General features: G+C 40.1%; 1 protein-coding gene across 1 annotated transcript; it reads left to right on the top strand.

Annotated features, from left to right (window-relative positions):
• The first annotated feature begins 12,354 nt into the window (after positions 1-12,354).
• Positions 12,355-13,946, top strand: LOC137739939 (phospholipase A1-IIdelta). Its single transcript, XM_068479694.1, has one exon. It carries the CDS (start codon positions 12,457-12,459, stop codon positions 13,825-13,827), a length of 1,371 nt encoding a protein of 456 aa, XP_068335795.1. The 5' UTR covers positions 12,355-12,456; the 3' UTR covers positions 13,828-13,946.
• The last annotated feature ends 5,654 nt before the right edge of the window (positions 13,947-19,600 follow it).

The raw sequence follows: 19,600 nt of genomic DNA, 5'->3' as shown, positions 1-19,600 counted from the left end.
ACCCAGTTATGGGTCCAAAACTCTATGTTTTCACCATTTCCCATTGTCCATCTCATTCTCAACTTTACAATATGTCTTGCTGCTAAAATACCTTTCCAAGCTACTGAATGTTTTTGCCTACACTTTGCATTCCAAATTATTTCATGTCTTAAATATTTTGCTTTAACAATCCTAACCCACCAGCTTTCATTATCATTAACAATTCTCCAAACAAGCTTGGCTAAGAAGGCAAGATTAAACTTTTCAGCTTTTCTGATCCCAAGGCCACCTTCTGACAAAGGGGTTCAAATCTCTTCCCAAGCTACCGGAGAGAAGTTAGATTTTTTATTCCAGAGAAATTTTCTACTCTCCCTATCAACAGTCTGAGTAATTTTAGTAGGACATTTAAAGCAAGCCATTATATAGTTAGGCATCCCGGCTAGACTCGACTTAATAAGAGTAAGTCTTCCAGCCCTGGATAGAGAGTTTGCTTTCCAACCTGCGAGTTATTTTGAATTATGAGGATAAGCTCTTTAGCATTAATCGGATCCTTCTAGCATATAATATTATGGACACCTAGATATTTTCCAATAGTAGTTTTATGTTGTATTTGCAAAATGTTGACTAAATCATTTCTTAAGTTGGCAGGAGTATTATTTGAGAAATAGAGAGACGACTTATGAAAATTTATTTTCTGACCTTAGACCTCAACAAACCGATGTAAGAGGAACACAATCTTCCTTGCAGCCTTCGTGGACGCTCTGCTAAAAATAAGACAATCATCAGCAAACATTAGATTAGCAACTCTAAAACCAAACAGGGAAGAAAGAATGCCAACATGATTACAAGGATTATTAGCTAATATATTAAAACATCTTATCAGAGGCTCCATACAAATGATAAAAATGTAGAGTGATATAGGGTCACCTTGTCTAATTCCTCTTGACGAATAAAAGTAGCCATTGGGCAAACCATTGATTAGAATGGAAAACGAACAAGATGAAATGCAATTCATAATTCTAATGAAAATAATTTCAATCTAACTTATGAAATTTAGTAAGAGTCTTTTGAAAATATTTTGTATTTTGATCCCCAAGCTTGAGCCAGTTTTCTTTAGCTCTTTGCGCCCACATAATTTCTTCCTCATTAAAGAGTTTTAGCAAGGTTTCCTTTAGCTGATGTTCCTACTCAGTGCAGTTTATATTATCCAGATGTTTCATACGAAGATCTTGAACTTGTTTAAGTTCCTCCTGGGAATATTTAATTTGATTATTAATGATTCCAAAGCTACTTTTACTCCAATTCGTAATTTTATACTTAAATGTGTTAGCCCACATTCTAAACCAATCATTAGGGTTCCCAGAGAAATTACATCTCCAGCTTTCTTTGACAATATTCGTGAACTCAGGATGGTTTAACCACACATCTTCAAACTTGAATTGCTTTCGATAACCATTAGTCCACGTATAAGGGGCTCCGGTAGCATGGATGGTAGTTAGACCCCCACTGTTAAGAAAATCAACAAATTGATACATATAGGTAGTAATGTACTGATTCCCCCCAGCTTTTTCTTTTAAATTAGTAATAGCATTGAAGTCCTCAATTAAACACCAAGGTTTATTCCCAGGTTATGAAGAATAATATTATCCCAATCGTTCCTCTGATACTTCTTCTAAGGCGAAGCATACACAAAGGTAGTAAACCAATCAATCTTAGTTTTTTTGTTAGTGATATGGCAATGGACAAATTTGTGTGAAGCAAACAAAACATTCAATTGAATTGCAGAGGAATTCCACAAAATGATAACACCACCAGCTTGCCCCACCATTGGGGAAGCAAAATTCATATTAAAAAACTGACTAAAAAAGTTCAAGCCATACTCAGATAAATCCTACCTAGGTTCCACTAAACAGAATAAATCTAGCTTATTTATTAAACACAGGTGCTTAAACTGACTCTTAAAACCCAGTCTACCAAGACCTCTGCAATTCCATAACATCCACTCCATTAATCAATCTCTTCCAGGTTCGACACATTCCCAGCTAACTTGTTACTTTCTTCTTTCAGCCTCTTCCTTGGACTCAGTAAACCCACAGTAGGACTAACCACCTCCTTTCCTTTTCCTTTAGCATTTGTTTTCATCTCCTCCGCCATTCTTGAAGGTCCAGACATATTTCATGCTGCTTCAATCAGCATCACATCCTGTTTATCAATTAGAATATCATCTAAATCATTATCTATTTTATCAGTTTCTACCTTTGACCTAAAGGGAGGGGTCAAGGAAAAGACTATTAACCCACAAGTTATCTTCTTCATCAGCAATTTTATCCTCACGCCTAAACATTTCCTACCTAGCATAAAATTTATTAACTTTTCTACATTTTTCTAAATGATAGATTACCCCGAGAGAATCATCATCAGAATCAGCAATCACTTCCCAATTATGCCCTTGGCTGACTGTTGATATCTTTTCCCCTTCCTACTCCAACAACAGCTTCTTTAAAGGTCTGATTGTCTCTCAAAGCTTTGCCCCCTCTTCCTTTGGACATACTTCCTCTCTTCTTTATCAATAGCTGCTTCTTAATTTGCACTCACAAGTCACAAGCCATGTTTTCTTTTAAATAAAAAATAAATAAAAATGTGTTGATGTGTTTAAAAATATATCATATCTTTAAAAAAGAGAGCATAAAACTCATTAAGAACATGACGATTACACATATAAGTGACCCTAGACATTACAAAGACTACATGGCATGCATGCCGAATAACTATAGTTAACTACGTCTTTTTTTTATGTAAATGCGAGCGTACCAACTGGCAACCAAGCTTGGTCAGACGAGTAGAATAGATGTGGTGGTGGTGGCAAATGCGCTGCTAATTTATGCACTTAAGCAATTACGACTGAGGAAGAAACTCGTCTCAACCTTGGGTTTTAGAACTCGAAGACAAGGTTGCTTAGATCACTACGAAGTTCAGGATTCTTCCAACAAGTTCGACTGCCTCGACTATATTCGTGAGAAAATAGGTGCGTCGAATCGGTATCAGGTTGTAGAGACACAAGTACTCAAAGAAGATTAGCATTTTTATGATGAACGAGGTTCGACCGTCTGAATGTCAAACTAAAAAATGCTCCTGAGAGTAACCAATCATAGAACACTTCACTACGCTAGGAGGCTAATGAAGTGACTTCTTTCACTAAAAAAGTTAGAAACTCTTCACTTTCCGAGACTTGGATAGATAACCAACCAACCAAAAGCAGTGATGTTCAATTGTCTGAACAGAAGATGCTCTTAAATCACCTGATTCTACAAGTTTTGTGTTGTTCACTTATTCAAATTGAAGATGTCGCAATTGCTAACACAATGTTGTTCACTAATCTGAACTAAAGATGTGTTGGCAAAAGGGTTAGGATAGTTAGTGTTTTTCTCAAGAGCGTGAGAAAGATTTTGGGTAAAGCGAGAGTTTTCGCGTAGACCGTTTAAGTTATTTGTTGTGTTGGGGGGCTATCAATGTTGCAAAGCCTCTTCTATGAGGCTTCCATTATAAACAAACTTGCAAAGGCAGTGTCCTAATGGAACTATGTTTACTCGGCATTCACTTGAATAGTTTATCCCCTATTAGCCGAAACTTCATCTAGTCTCAGTGTCTTTGACTCTCACAAGGACTATAAACCTAGTCCCATTATGAGATTCATTCATATTTATCTGATCAAGTAGACATTCTAATCCATGCGATAATTCATATTTATACAAGACTTATTTTGATCCTTGACAATTTCAGTTTGTTTAGGACTCGAATAAGGCATCTCCATACTTAAAAGTTAAAATCTAAAGCGTCATCATGATGATAATGTGTTGAAAATAAAATATAGGGAGAAAGAGAAACACTAGAGAGATTGAGAAAAGAGATATCAAAGTTTCATTTCCTTCTCATTAGAATGCCCATTTATAGGCTTAATGTTTACATAGAAATTGTCAAAACTAATTATATATTATATATCGATCTAGAAGTGAACAAACATATAATAAAGGGTAAAGTGTCATTTCCTCCTCATTAGAATGCCCATTTTCGTTAAAGTTTCCTATTTACAACTGCCTAAATATGTGTTACTAAATTATCAATTGTAATATAAATAATCAAAATAGAAAATATGACTTTACCTGTGACATCCCGTCCCGGAAATACCGAAATGTACGTATGAAATTACAATTTTACCCCTAGTGTGCTTTCGTCACGTTTTGGTTGTTTGTTGTGTTGTGGCATGTGTTTGGAACCTCACACACTCCCACACACACACAGACACTATCCTTCTCTCTCTCCCGAGTCCTCTACCCTTCTTCTTCTTCCTAAAAACGTACGGACCAACACATATACCCCTCAAACCGTGACAGATCGAGGAAACTAAGGACACCATTCGACTCGTGAGGTCGAGGCGAGCACGACCATAGCATTTTCAGGTAAGAACTTCGACGTTTTCACGTCGATATCGCGAGGTCCGTTTTGAGCACTGTTCATGCAACATTAATTTACTTAGTTTTTGGACATTTGAAGCTTGTAGGTGTGTTGGTGAGGTCCTAAGGAGCGTCGGAGTAGCTCGTTGGACGAATTTGGACGTCGGGAAGGCCTAGTTCGAAGTTGGCCGGTTTTTGAGTTTTGAGACAGGTATGATCGCGTAACTTTTAGCCTTTAAAAGTGGTCCAACGTGATTCTACTAGTTTAGGGCTTTCTTTTGGTCCAAGAATCATAGAAAACGGTTGAGAAACGAAGGAGAATAGTTAGTTTAAAGTTTTTCCCAGTTTCCGGCGACCGGAGTCCGGCGAGGGTAGGCCGGAGAAGAAAGGGGAATATTCCGTCAAGTTTGACGGAATATTCCTAACGGCAGTGACGGTATCCGGTTAGATTTGACGGAATATTCCGTCAGTTTAACGGAATATTCCTGACGGCGTCTGTTGACACCGTCAGTGTGCCTGGCACGTGGCCGCGCGTGGGGGGCGCGTAGGTCCGTGCCTGTGCTGGCGCGTGGGGGCGCGTGCGGGGTCCAAAAATTATTTTAAAAATATGGTTGTGATCCTGAGGTTGTGTAGAGCACGTTGGTATATTCATTTGTCCATTTTGAGCAATGTATGAGAAGTTATTACGAGAAACGGGTTATGTGCTTTAAAGTTAACGTTTTTATAGTTGTTTCGCATTTAGGTGACACGTACCCAGAGGACGAGCGTGCACACGCGAGACAGGGGGGCTACGACCCTTCTACATACCAGTGAGTGGGCTTTTGTTTTCCGTATATACCTATATACATTTATATTCCCAGAAATTGATTTAAAAGGGTTATTTGCCTTATGCCATGCATGTTATTATTAACGTTTATGCATCATCACATTCATTAGTAGTGGCATGCATATACATATTTATATGTGGGTGCTGTGGAGGCATAGGTAAGTACCAGGTAAGCGTTATTTAACGATTGCATTAAATAGTGGTTAGAGATGCTTAGAGAGCTCATAACCTGCACCCCCGGTGTTAGTGCTCCCGCCCAGAGTAGGGCACAGTCCTTCACGTGTTGTTCACCTCCCGCACCATACGCTCAGCTTGGATCCAAGCTAGGTGCATAGGCCTGTCGTACAGACCACGATAGGTGGTTCCGACTCGTAGGTGACCCGCGATTATTCGCACAGCCTTCACGTGATCGTAGCACTAGAGCGTATATATATGTTACACCCAGGCTTGTCGTACAGACCACTTTAGGTGGTTCCGACTCGTGGGCAGGTTTAGATATTGAGATTGAGATTTGAGCTCTAGATGTAGCCGTACAGGTCACGTAGGTGACTCCGGCTGCCTGATTACATGATATTGATTATGATTATACCTGGGCACTTGCATATCACTTTGAGATTTTGGCATGGCATATCTTGAGCATGATTGGTATACCCTTGAGCATGTTTTGCATGTTTACACATACGTACATATGTTTATTTTCTGGGAAGTATACAGGTTTTACGGCGAGGGGTTAGAAAGTATTTTATGAAATGGTTTTCAAAGAGCTTTGTTTTTGCCCACTCACGTTTTTGTTTTGCGCCCCTCCAGGTTCTAGTTGCTTAGCCGTTGCGGTGGTTTCCCTTGAGAGCTTTTCGGCGTTCTGACAGACACTCCCCATTGTAGGGTCGCCTTCGGGCGTACTACCGTTGTTGTTTTAATTGGACTGCTATAGACCTGCTCTGAATTTGTATCGCACTAACTAGCACTCATTCTAGTACTTGTATGCTAGTTTTTTTTTATTATTCGTACTTTCATATTACTACTTTAGCTTCCGCACGTGCACATGGCTACGTCACCTTTGTGTGACGGCCAGCACGCTCCGATCTCGGTCGGGGTGTGTCATTACCCATTCAAACTCAATTTTTTTTACAAAAAACCCACCATTGTATATTTTTACAATAAAAACTCGATCACTAGGCGCCACTTAAGCAAATTACCTAATTAAGATTGTGATTCATATTAAATATTTTTGGGTAGCCTAAGTTACACTCGATTAATAGCATTTTATATTGATGTAGGAACTAAAATGGAAAGGTTTTTTATTTGCATTTTTTTTTTTGAACAAACAATATTATTTACACTAAGGGGGAGGAGGGTGGGCTTAGTCTCACAATGGGTTAGCAATAATGTAGTTCAAATTCGTCTTTGGCGAGAATCGAATTTGTATATAAAACTTAAAAAAAAAATGATTATCAAACATCATTATATAAGTTACAAGTAAATAAAAAAAAAAAACGTTTTGCCAACGAGGGTTGCCTCAGTTGGTAAGGTCCCTATCTTGTGTGTCGCCCCATCAAGGTTCGAGTCCCACTACAGCAGTCCTCGTTGGTGCGTGATCTGTAAATTCATACATAAATTTATACAGATGGCAGCTGAAAGTTGATGTCGCGCGTAAGTCTTTTTGGCGCTAGTGGTGTGTAATCAATCTTCCCTAAACTTTTGTTCAAAAAAAAAAAAATTCATTTTATTTCCAACGTTGTATGCTAATAGCAGAACATTACAAACTAGGTGTGGGAAGAGCGGTGGCTATGAAGAATATTTTGCTAGAGTAAATGAACTACATTCTACGATTACATTCTCATCAGAATTACAAACTAGGTTGTTTGATGATCATTTTGTTTTTAATTTTTAGTTTTTATTTTTTTTCAAGGAATAGTAATTATTCTATGTTCGAAATGCAGATGAGAAATACATGAAAAGTACATTTTTATATCTCTTTGTTCTTTATTTGTAGCATAGCATTAGTGAGTGACGGGATTCAATTTGCGTTGTTTTTGGTTCATTTTTGTTTGATAATACATGCATGTTATGCATGTATAATTTTGGCATGGCATCTTATCACTTAACTATTTGTATATTCATGTTATGAACTTTCTCCTTATTCAATCATGAATTTTGTTTGGTAATAAATAGCTTTATATCTTATCTAATGTGAGTTCTTATAAACCAAGTGTATATTTTGCTCAGGGCTTACTGAGATTTATTTTCCATTTTAGGTGTTCAGATATTTTATGTGTTCTGTGCAACATGAAATGTTAGTAAGAAGGCTACATGATATTCAGAAGTTTATTTTCTATTTTTTATTTTTATACAAATGATATTTAGGGTAGGAGGAATGTAAAAGTAACATTCCTCTTTGAGTATACAAACATACATATTCTTAATCAGATTACGAGCCCCATACAAGTAATAGTAAAAGATGGCGACTAACATGAGCTATAAGGTGGTTGGTTGTCAATTGATGTGTTGACCCCACATGCATTAACAAGAATTAACTCACATGCACGACTGATCTATTTTTTTTTTTCTTCTTCATTGAAGCGCAAACTTGATATTCATTTAGAGAGGTTCTCTTTCTTACCGAATACATATTGATAATCACTTGATTGAGCCCACACTTCACATTCAATAAACACTTGAAGAGCACGATTGAAATCATACTTGGAGAATAAGGGGAAAATGGGACGCCCACTTGAAATTGGGGAGGAGTATTAAGTGTTCCACATGATTAGATGATTGGTTGTTCATGTACCAAGTAAACTTTATCTCTCTAAACTTTCTCTAATTCTTCATTTTTTATGAATCTTATCAAATCCTTCATGTGTAGTTAATAGCTATGACCTAAAAGAGTACACCAAGTCAAATAGACATTTGTGTTTCATGTAAGTAGTGTCATATGAATGAGGCTGCATTTTTGTTCATCACTCTACTTATTACTATTGGATTAGTTTAAATTTTAAGAGTTATATTTATCCACTACAAAAGTCTTGAAATTTAAACTCATTTAACAGTGACTAAGAGGCAGTAGTATCACTATCACTTAACAGTGATAAATCTACAGTCTAGTGATATTTCTTTTCACTTATAAGTGAGGGTCTTACGTTCGATTCTTGTCAAGGGCGAATTTGAACCAAATTATAGCTAGCCTATTTTGAGGTTTAGCCTACTCTCACACCCTCTTAGTGTAGATAAAATCATTTGTTTAAAAGAGTGGCGAACAAATCCCAATGTGTGAGGCATTCACTGTAGATTTACCCTCCGACCTCATTTGGCACGCCGTAAAAGACGATTGGATAGTACCAATAATACGAAGCGGGTGTTTGGTGAGTTTTGTATTAAATAAGCACTCCGGCCCCACTTATTTTATACCTTTCACACTCAACTATTTATCCTCTCCTAAACCTATGTATTATTAGTCAGGTAGGCCTCTCTCTCATTCACTCTATGGCTCTTTAGCAGGCTTGCAGCATTCCTCCCTCTCTCACAAGGCCTGCTCACCTCATCTGTGAAATTCCGTTCCTGGATTTCACTGTTATAATATACGTATTTGTATTATTGAGATTTTATATTTTTTTTTTAAGAATTTATATTAATTCATTTGAATTTATATTTTAATTAAACTAGTTACAAAGTTTGAAGTTTGGAAATTAATTATTAAAATCCGCAAACCTTTCGAAGTCACAATTTATATTTTTAAATAGAGCTCGAGCTCATGAATGCGTAGGCGCAAGCTGTTTGTGAAATGAAGTTATAACGAGATAGTTATTAATATTTAAAGTTAGGGGTATTATTGTAAATTGGCCCTCATCTAGAAGGCTCCACCAATTTTGGAGTAGTGGGGGAAATGCCACATGGGTGGCTAGGATGGAGAGTTGAGGAAAGAAAGGATAGAGATGGATGGAGGAAAAGAAAAGAAAATGACGAGAGGGGAGAGGTCTCGGCTAATGAGGAAGAGAGAGGAAAATGAAGGGGTGAATGGGAAGGAAAAGAAAGGAGGGGAAGGGAGAGAGGAGAGACTTACTGAATTCCTTACCCGATTTTCTACTTCGACCTGACCCAGGTTCCGTCGACATTCCTGACGATTTTCTGTCCATTTTTTAGGTGAATTACGAGCTTCACACCCCCCCCCCCCCCCCAAAAAAAAAAAAAACTAAGCAACTCCATGGCCCTCCCTCTTCCATTTTGACCAAAAATTCAAGGAAATTTGGTGGTAATTCAATGAAGAACCGACGAGGGTGTACCGAAGCCACGGTGGCGGAATTCGTCATTTCTGTAAGCTCTTCCATCAACCATCACCACCCTCAGGTATCTTTGGAGTCCAGGAAAAAAGCCCAATCAACATTTGGTGCAGCGGAGGGACGGAATGGACGAATCGAAGTTCAGCATTTTAGGGTTTTCTAGCAGTTCTTGATGATTTCAGGCCACTTTTCGGCCGAACTAGGCTACGGCCCAAGTATGAAAATTGCTCCTCTCACTGAGATATACTTGCCTGTAAAATTTGGTAATTTTTAGAAATAGTTGAATATTCCGGCAAGTAAGGGCAGCACGTGGCTAGTGGGCCGCTGATGCTATTTTACACTAAATTGATATCTTGATCTCAGATTTAATATACGTATGATGTGATTTGATTATTGTGACCTAGTTTCATTATGGTACCTTGATATATGTACGATGGGCTCCTCGTGATGACGTGTTTCCTCGATTGACGTACACCTTAATTTACGTAATGATGGCATTATATGGTGATATGCTTGTTTATTTTATGTGATTTGATTTATGTATTGAACTTGTTGTGGAATGTGTGGTTTGATTTGTATGATTGACATGATGTAACGAAATGTGAGGGCTAGTAGTGGGCCGTTAACCCAATGTCATGGGGTTTCTTGCTTCGAGACTTGTTTCACATATAGTATCATTGTTTCATTCTTTTTTCGTTGAGCGTTTGTATTTTGAGCACTTGATTCACGTTTGTTTCTTCGAGTTGTTGATATGTTCCTTGGCCCTCCGCTCGATTCTGTTGAGTGATTCGGAACTGAGTATCCGCTAGGGTTCCATTGAGTGGTCCAGTTCCCTGCTCCGTCTGGATTCTATTCAGAGGTTCGGAATCCCTTGTGATCCACAATTTCGTTGAGTGGTCCGGAATCGTATCCAGCTTGGTTTTCATTTAATGGTTCGACATGCATTGTACTCTGCGATTCCATTGAGTGGTCCGAAATCGTATCTTGGTTTGGATTCCGTTGAGTGGTTCGGAATCCCTTTTGGTGTCTTAGTTCCATTGAGTGGTTCGGAACCCGATGTTGATGAATTTCATTGAGTGATCTGAAATCGCATCATTTAACTCATTGGTTCCTTGGTTTGATTCATTTGAGACGGTTTCAAAGATGTAGGCTTCGACCAAACTGTGTCGCTTTAGCCCTGCATTTCAGTGTATTGTATGCATTATTGATTGATGTGATAATTGGATGGTGTTGGAATGTTTATGTGTGGATGAAATATGAGATGGCTATAGATTATTATTGCGCTTCGCAGATTGTTCCTTGAGGTGTTGGATGTCTTGAATCGTGGCATTACATTGAGACAACGTAGTTTATATGATGAATATTCAAGTGTAGTGAAACAACGAACTACAAATGGCTTGATCCCTATTGAGGGTACGTAGGCAGTCTAACGAGGAGGTTAGATGCAACCATAAAGTGTACGAAAAATTACTACGCAATTAGAGGCATGAGTTGTGCTTGGTACATATTTAGGAGGCGAGGTATGTTAGATACGGGTTTTGGTGACGTCATTTGTCGATCCTGGACTTATGTCGGGATTGGGGCGTGACATCGTCCCTCTCTCGCAGACTCACAACGCCTATTCTCTCTTGTCTGAGATCCTTATTTGCCGTCTTCTTTTATTTCTCTCTCTGTTTCGCCCTCCTCTTTTACACACACACCTCTCACCTCCTTCGTTCGCCTTCGATCTCTAACAACAACAATTCCAATCAAATTTTCCATGGGTTGAAAGAAGAAGATGAAAATTCGAATTCTTCTGGACAATTGAAAGCAAAATTAATGGAGCGGGATGGTAATTCGGTGGGCTTTGCAAAGGATGATGGGGACGAGGAAGAGGAAGGGAGCTTGACTTTACCTAATGAGGACGAAGATGTTTTGAGCCTGGGTTCGCATTTGTGGGGATTGATTTGGAATTGAAATTTGTGCTAGATGTTTGATCGATGTGTGGATTGTTTTTTGTTGATCTGTGTGTGGATTTGTTTTATAAGATCCTAAAAGTTGGATTTTACCTCAAATTTCTGTAATTTTTGGATTTTTTCCAGAAATTTTTGTATTAATTATATTCAAGCAATGTTGTATACCGGAAGAGGATCCTCTCCAAATCCACTTTGTGGGGATGCTAGGGATCCTCACATCCTAGCTATTCATCATATATCATGCGGCTAGTTTTCGTCAGCTACTACTTGTGTTTAATTTTAAATAAAAAAAGTCAAATGATTTCTGATCGCATGATACACGATGAATGACTAAGATATGGGGATCCCTAGTACCCCCATAAAGTGGATACGGATGGGATCTAATCCCCTGTATAGCAAACACAATATAAATAATACGGTCCATAGTATGATATTGTACCTAATGTCTGATTAATTTAGTCAGTACTATTCGATGACTATTTATCCTATTTGACTGAAATAGTCAGTACAGTTCGAACGATCAAACGAGACCTCCTTGTTTTTGAAGCTACAAAGCATTAGCCCACTATAAATTTTTCATTGTAATCGGAACACGAATGATACACCATGTATTTTAATATAAGTGGTGAGAAATTTCATTTTTTATGTTATTAACTTTTTACATATATATCGCATAATTTGTATAGTAACATGTACTGTATCATTCTGTGTTTCAGTCAGATTGAAAATTTTTTCCGACAAAGAACATCAACTAATTGCCTTCTTTTTCATTCTTCATTCTATGCACACAATTGTCAAAATATAATTAATGTGGGGAAAGCGAACCCCACTTTTATCGACTCATGTTTCCCTCGTGTTTCGCAATCCCACCGAAAGACTACAAAAAATGGTAAAGTGTTCGATCACATCGCACAACCAAAACCAGCCACTTCTTATCCCCTTCACAGTCCAACAATCCATCCATTCAAATGGTAGATATCCTAATCTGCTACAATTCCAAACTTAAAACAATGGGCAACCACAATGCTAAACATACAGAAACAGTAAGCCTCCCTCTCCCGCCCACGACGACCATGGCCACCGATCAAGCAGTTGATCATTCAGCATGGGCGCAACTTCTCGGCTCAAACAACTGGGACGGCCTCTTGGACCCTCTAGACCTCAATCTCCTAACCCTCATCCTCCGGTGCGGCGACTTCTGCCAGGCCACCTACGACGCCTTCAACAACGACCAAAACTCGAAGTACTGCGGATCCAGCCGCTACGGAAAGCACTCCTTCTTCGACAAGGTCATGCTCCAAGACGCCGCCAACTACCAAGTCTACTGCTTCCTTTACGCCACCGCACAAGTCAGCGTCCCCGAAGCCTTGCTTCTCCACTCTCTGTCTCGCGAGTCGTGGGACCGCGAGTCTAACTGGATCGGCTACATCGCCGTAACTTCCGACCAAGTCAGCCAAGCCATTGGACGACGTGAAATTTACGTAGGATGGCGCGGCACCACCACAAACTACGAATGGGTTAACGTGTTAGGAGTTGAGCTCGAGTCCGCGGCGTCTCTGTTGCGGCCTGATCCCACATCGGCAAAAGATCAAACTGATGGTGGACGTAGTAGTACCAGCAGTAGTGACGACGACGACAATGAGAAAGTGCCCAAAGTCATGAGGGGTTGGCTTTCTATGTACACTTCCAACGACCCCAAATCGCTATTCACGAAATTAAGCGCCAGAGACCAACTCCGGGCTAAAATCAAAGATCTCCGGAAAAAATACAAGAACGAAAACCTCAGCATATCGATCACCGGCCACAGCCTTGGAGCAAGTCTAGCAATTTTAAGCGCTTTCGATCTGGTGGAAAACGGGGTTTCTGATATCCCAGTTGCTGCTTTCGTATTCGGGAGTCCACAAGTCGGAAACAAAGCATTCAAAGCAAGGATCGAGAAGTACCCAAATCTGAAGATTCTGCACACAAAGAACACCATCGATCTCATACCTCTTTACCCGAGTCCACTACTGGGGTACGTGGACGTGGGGACGGAACTGGTGATAGATTCGAGGAAGTCGCCGTTCTTGAAGGAGTCGAAGGATACGGGGGACTGGCACAATTTGCAGGGGATGCTGCATGTGGTGGCGGGGTGGAATGGGGAGGAGGGGGAGTTTAAGCTGAGGGTGAAGAGGAGCGTGGCGTTGGTGAACAAGTCGAGTAATTTTCTGAAGAAGGAGTGTTTTGTGCCGGCGAGCTGGTGGGTGGAGAAGAACAAAGGGATGGTGCTTGATGAGAACAGTGGAGAGTGGGTGTTGGCTCCGCCGTCAGATGAGGACTCACCAGTCCCCGAGTTCTGACTCGTTTATTTTCTTCTTGCATTTTACATTTGTTTTTGTTTTTGTTTTTTTATCATATTTTCATACCATCTTATGTAATATTTGATGTGGACAGTCACATAATTTGAATTAATTAGATTTTTAAATTTAGTTCATTGTTTAATAAACTAATAATTAAAAAAAACTAATTAATTAAATGATGATTGTGGTATACGATGAGTCTTTCTCCTTTATTTCCTTAGGTTTTGCAAATTTTTCAATGATGTAGTATAGAAATATGGTATAAAAATATGATATGAATATCATTACTTATAAAAAATTACTTGTGGAGATTTCTCGTTTTTACTTTCAAAAAATAATAATAATAATAATAATAATAACTACGAATAAAAAATAAAAGTAAAAAGAAGCCGAGAAAAAGATGTTTTAATAAGAAAATGTTTTTATTGCCGCTTAGTACTATATTTAAAGATATTTCTCTTTACTTGACGCAAAAATTAAAAGTTAAAACTAAAAACTAAAAATTCTTTTGCTCTATTTTTTTGTCCAAACCACAAAAAAAGAAGATGATTTCATCCAATGAATGGTTAATCAATTCGACATTATTCTTTTGCCTTTGGCAATCCTAGCGAATAAGTAAATTTTGGAATTGACCCTGAAATCCTATGCTACAAAAAATCTAATAATTAAGGTCTTTATTTGTCAAAATGTAGAGTTTTAGTGCTATACATTATTCGTTGACAATTATGGTAGTTTAATTATGTGACATATATATGGATCTTACATGCTAATTCTAGAAGAATAATACTTGGCTACTTAAAAAATGAGTATGAGTTCCTATTAAAAAATATTCGTTGTTGGTTCATAGAACTTTGTTTTATGATCAGAACCAATCATATTATAAATCACTCTACAGAGATCAGTTCCGCAAAAAAGCAATTAAATCTAAGGCCATTCAGTCATGAACTATTGTTGACCTTAAAAATTACAAAGCCTACGTGGCGCGCAGGCCGAGTAACTAATTAGCTAACTACGTCATTCGGTTGAATGCGGGGCGTGCCAACTCGTCGACCGAGGAGTAAAATTTGTTGATGTTGCGTTGAGCGCGTTGCTGACTTCTTTATCTTGCGACTGCAGCCGAGGAATGAACAAATCTCAACCTTTGGATTCTCGAGCTTGAAGACAAGGCTGCTAGTTCTGCGAAGTTCATGAATCGTCGGCGTCGGATTCAGTCACGGTGATTATATTCGTGAAAGTATAAGAACGTCGAATCGACACTAGATTGTATAGACACAAGTATTCAAAGGTGATGTATGTCTTGATGGTGAATGTGGTTCGGCCGTCAGAATGCCAAACTCTGAAACTCACTCGTGAGTATCCAATCATAAAATCACTCGGCGTTCAATGCGCCGAATGTCGTAACTCGTAACACCTTACTTCGCCGAGAAGGGTAATAAGATGACATCTGCCAATAAGGATTCGAAAACCCTTCTTGACCAAGACTTAGATAGGTAACCAGTCGGCCTCGACGCAGTGCTGTTTATCCAAACTGAAGGTGCTCCTCGATCGGCTGATTCTACGGCAACAGTGCTGTTTATCCAAACTGAAGGTGCTCCTCGATTGGCTGATTCTACGGCAACAGTGCTGTTTATCCAAACTGAAGGTGTTCGCCGGTTGCCTTCACAGTGCTGTTTATCCAAACTGAAGATGTGTCGGCGGAGAAAAGAAAATGAAAAATCTCAAGATGTTGAGAGGTTTTGCGCAGGGCAATTGTGTGTTGAATTAACGGTCCCTCAATTGTTGCATGATATCTTATATTTATAGCACCAAACCCTCCTAGAGATTGAGTCAAAATCATATCTGGATTGGGACTTCTTGTTCTGTTCTGACTCTATTTTGACCAATCCTACCCCTATTAGGACTTTGAACTCACCCCTTTTTTGAGGCTATATTCATTGTTGGTTGAGAATCCAAACTGCACTAGGACTTTTTCGACCCCTTTGCTTTTCCGAACTACTCTTTCTTGCGATAAGACTCAACCATCCCTTCTGAATGGCCTGGGATCACCAAGCAGCCCATAGTATATTTGAAAGAGAAATACTAGCGGCAGTGATTAGGGGATTGAATGGCGATACGAACACCAGCCGAGGTTGAGGTGCTAAAGTCGTCAAAATGCATCGTCCAGTGGTTTTCGCGGGTGTTGACTAAGCCGATGTCGACTTCGTTGCCCCCAAAGTCATAAGGAGAGGGGTGCTGGGCCAAAAAATCAGCAAGGGCTTATCCTTTGACGGCCTTTTGGGGTACGAACTCTGATAAAGCTATTGTTCATTTCCCAATTCGGCCTTTGATGATAGGCCAAGTAAGCATGTAACGAATAACATTTGTTTGGGCAATGACTTGTGTAACTGATGGGAGCATGTAGTGCCGAAGTTTTGACGCGGAAAAAAACAAAGCTAAGCAAAGTTTCTCGACGGGTGAATAATTGATCTCTGATGAATTCAGATTTCGGCTGAGATAAAAGATAGTTTGTTCACGCCTAGTATCGTTATCTTGCGCGAGGAGGCAACCGATGGACTCGTCAGCTGCCGAAATGTACAGCTTGAGAAGCTTACCACGACGAGGCGATACTACTACTGGTGGCGTGGTAAAGGAGACCTTGATTTGCGTGAAAGCCGTTTGATGTTCTTCACGCCACTCAAACTTGTCGAAGTCCTTAAGTTTGAGGAGTGTAGAGAATGCTTTCATCTTGCCTGCCGACTTACCTATGAAACAAAGGAGAAAATTTATCTTCCGAGCAACGACTAGAGTTGCTTCTTGGTCGTTGGGGGTGGAGCGTTAATGATTGCGCGAGCCTTTTTTTTGTCAACCTCAATGCCATGATGGTGCACCAGAAAGCCCAAAAAATTACCGACCGATACACCGAAGGCATATTTGGCCGGGTTCATTTTGAGATTATGTTGACGCATACGAAGGAATGCTTGTTGAAGATCATCCAAGTGCGTTCGGCGGCGTTTTGATTTCACAACCATATCATCGATATAAACTTCCACGACTGTACCGATCAAATCACAGAATATCGTATTCATAGCTCGCTAGTATGTGGCGCCGTCGTTCTTGAGGCCGAATGGCATGACGACCCATTCGTAGGTACCGAGTGCCCCCAGGCAACGGAATGCGGTCTTGTGAACATTGGCTTCAGCGATAAAGATCTAGTTATAACTGGCATGGCCATCCATGAAGGACAACATTTCATGATTGACGGCGACATCAATTAGTAAATCCGAGATTGGCATTGTGTATTCATCCTTGGGAGTGGCTAGATTTAAATTAGGGAAATCGATGCAAATGCGGAGGGCTCTACTTTTCTTTAACACCGGGACGATATTGGCCAACCCTTTAATGTACCGAGCGGTCAGAATAGACCCTGCTTTCAAAAGCTGAACTAATTCATCCTTTATGCCGAGCTGTACTTCTGTTGAGAATCGGCGTGGGGGTTGTCAGAAAGGCTTACACCCCTCTTTAATGACTAACTCATGTTCGACGAGGTTTTGGTCAAGGCCTGGCATCTCATGGTAATTCCACGTGAAACAATCTTTAAATTCATGGAGCAGTTTACAAAGCTCGACCTTCATGGGGGTGGCAATAACGCATTGATAAACAATGGTCGAGGCTCATCGGCTGTACCAACATTTATTTTTTCCAATGGGTCATTGACCTGAGGCCGATTGTTTTCGAATTCAGCCGGTGCGGCCTGAACTTTGTTGAACGATAAAATAGGGTCGTTATCCGCTTCGGCCAAAAATTCTATTAAGTTTGTGCCTGATTGTGGTTGCTTGGCAATGGCATACCAATGAGCCAACAGACGTTCCATGGTGGATAAAACAGCAGCTCGACGCCTTTCTTGTTTGGCGATGTCACTCATCGGCGTTGGCAATTAGATATGCCAAGCCGAGTCTCACCGAATCCTCCAGTATAGTATCGGCGTCTACCTCGATAGCTTTCTGAACTGAAATTCTGGTTAGCCGTCCATCCTTGTTAAAACCTTGGAGGGTGATGTAGCCGACGTGATTGTCATAGTAGCGAGCCTGGATCATGTTGGTTTCAAACGGCTAATTATCGGCTAGATGAACTACGACCGATTTGCTATCCTAAAAGATAAGAACTTGATATAGCGATGAAGGAATGCAACTTGTTTGATGGATTCAATCGCAGTCGAGCAATGCATTGTAGTCAGTCTTTGAGTCAATTATAAAGAATGTCGTCATGTGGTTACGACCTGCAACGCTGACTTCTAACTGGAACACTCCTTTGGTTTGAGACTTGTCGCCGATGAAGCTACTCATCATTATCCCTGACGGTATAAGCTCGTCATTGGAACGGCGTAATGTCTTCATGATGGAAATCGGCATAATGTTGACTGTGGCTCCACAGTCGACAAACACTTTGGAAATGGGATATCCTTCAATATGAGCCGTGACGTATAATGGCTTTAGATGTTGGAGATTAACAGAAGGGGAGTGGGGAAACAATTTGGCCATGGCTGCCTTAAGGTTGTCGCCTTTACTGATTTCCCCATCTTCTTCAATAATGATGAAATCCACTTGTGTTGCTTCTTCGGCAACCACGTCCACATCCAAAAAATTTGACCGATGGGTTCTCGGTTGAAACTCGGCCGGTAGAACATGGACCATATTGATCTTCATACGTTCGAGGACCGAATGAACCTTTCAGTCTTGGTCGTCATCTTCTAGAGTAATAGATGTAGTATCAATCGTGGGAGTGTCTTCAATTGGATTATTTAGCGCTTCGGTATATACCTGCTCCTGAAGCGCGTAGATTGAATCTATTTTATTCTAGTCATCTTCCTCGAGCGTGTTTAGTGCCGAAGATTAATTTTGTTCTTGTAGTGCTTTACGGGCTCATTCTTCGTAGGCGAGTCGAGTGTTCTTTATGTCCAAGTATGCGTCTAAACGCACCACACGATTTTCCTTATCGGCCATAAGGCCGAAAAGAGATAGGCCGAGAAAACTTAGAAATGATATCGCAAATACTGAAGTCTTCGAGTGAAAAGGGTAACTCGACGGTGTTTATATCTGTGTATAGGTTGACCTCAAAGCCGAGGACTCGAGCCTCACGTATATGCTGGAACCTAGCTTTCATTGCTGGATCGGAAGGTTTCTAGATTATTTGCTCAGCATCAGGGCAAATTAGTGCTAGGCCGAAGGCTTCCTGACATGCCTTGGGTAGTCCGTATAAGTCATTGGCGGAATATTTCTTATGAAATTCCTGCATGTACTCCAGGGATTCACCGAGGAATGAAGGGTGTAGATTGTGCCGTACTTTTACTAACGGTTCCTACGGTGGTAGCGGGGGAAGTTTACTTTCAGCCTCTTATCTAAAATGCTCGAGACGAGCTCTCATCTCTCTGGGCCGAAGAAAGAGCTTGATGCGTTTCTCGGACTCCTCAATGGTGGTCTTAAAGTTGCAATCAACTGCCTTTTTCTCTTGAAGTAATTCGGCCATGATGGTCGGGGTAGGTTGATCGTCGCCACTTCCTACTGCCTCTTTTGGCTACCACCGGGTAGTCGAATTAGCCTGTGCTTCTTGTCGTTGAGCCATGCAATCTATCCGTTGGCGACGACGTTTTTGAGACTTAAATAACGCCGTATACAGGCTAGTTGGAGAATTGTAATTGTACCAACGTTGGTCATGTAGATTTGGTGGCTTAAAGGTTTTTCAACTTACTGATGAACTTGAGCTGCCTGAGTTGCGTGAGTAATAGTCTTCATTACAA

The sequence above is a fragment of the Pyrus communis genome, chromosome 7, assembly GCF_963583255.1.
Source record: "Pyrus communis chromosome 7, drPyrComm1.1, whole genome shotgun sequence".
NCBI lineage: Eukaryota > Viridiplantae > Streptophyta > Magnoliopsida > Rosales > Rosaceae > Pyrus > Pyrus communis.
The sequence above is the reverse complement of the archived record's forward strand: the minus strand, read 5'-3'. Positions and strand labels throughout refer to the sequence as shown.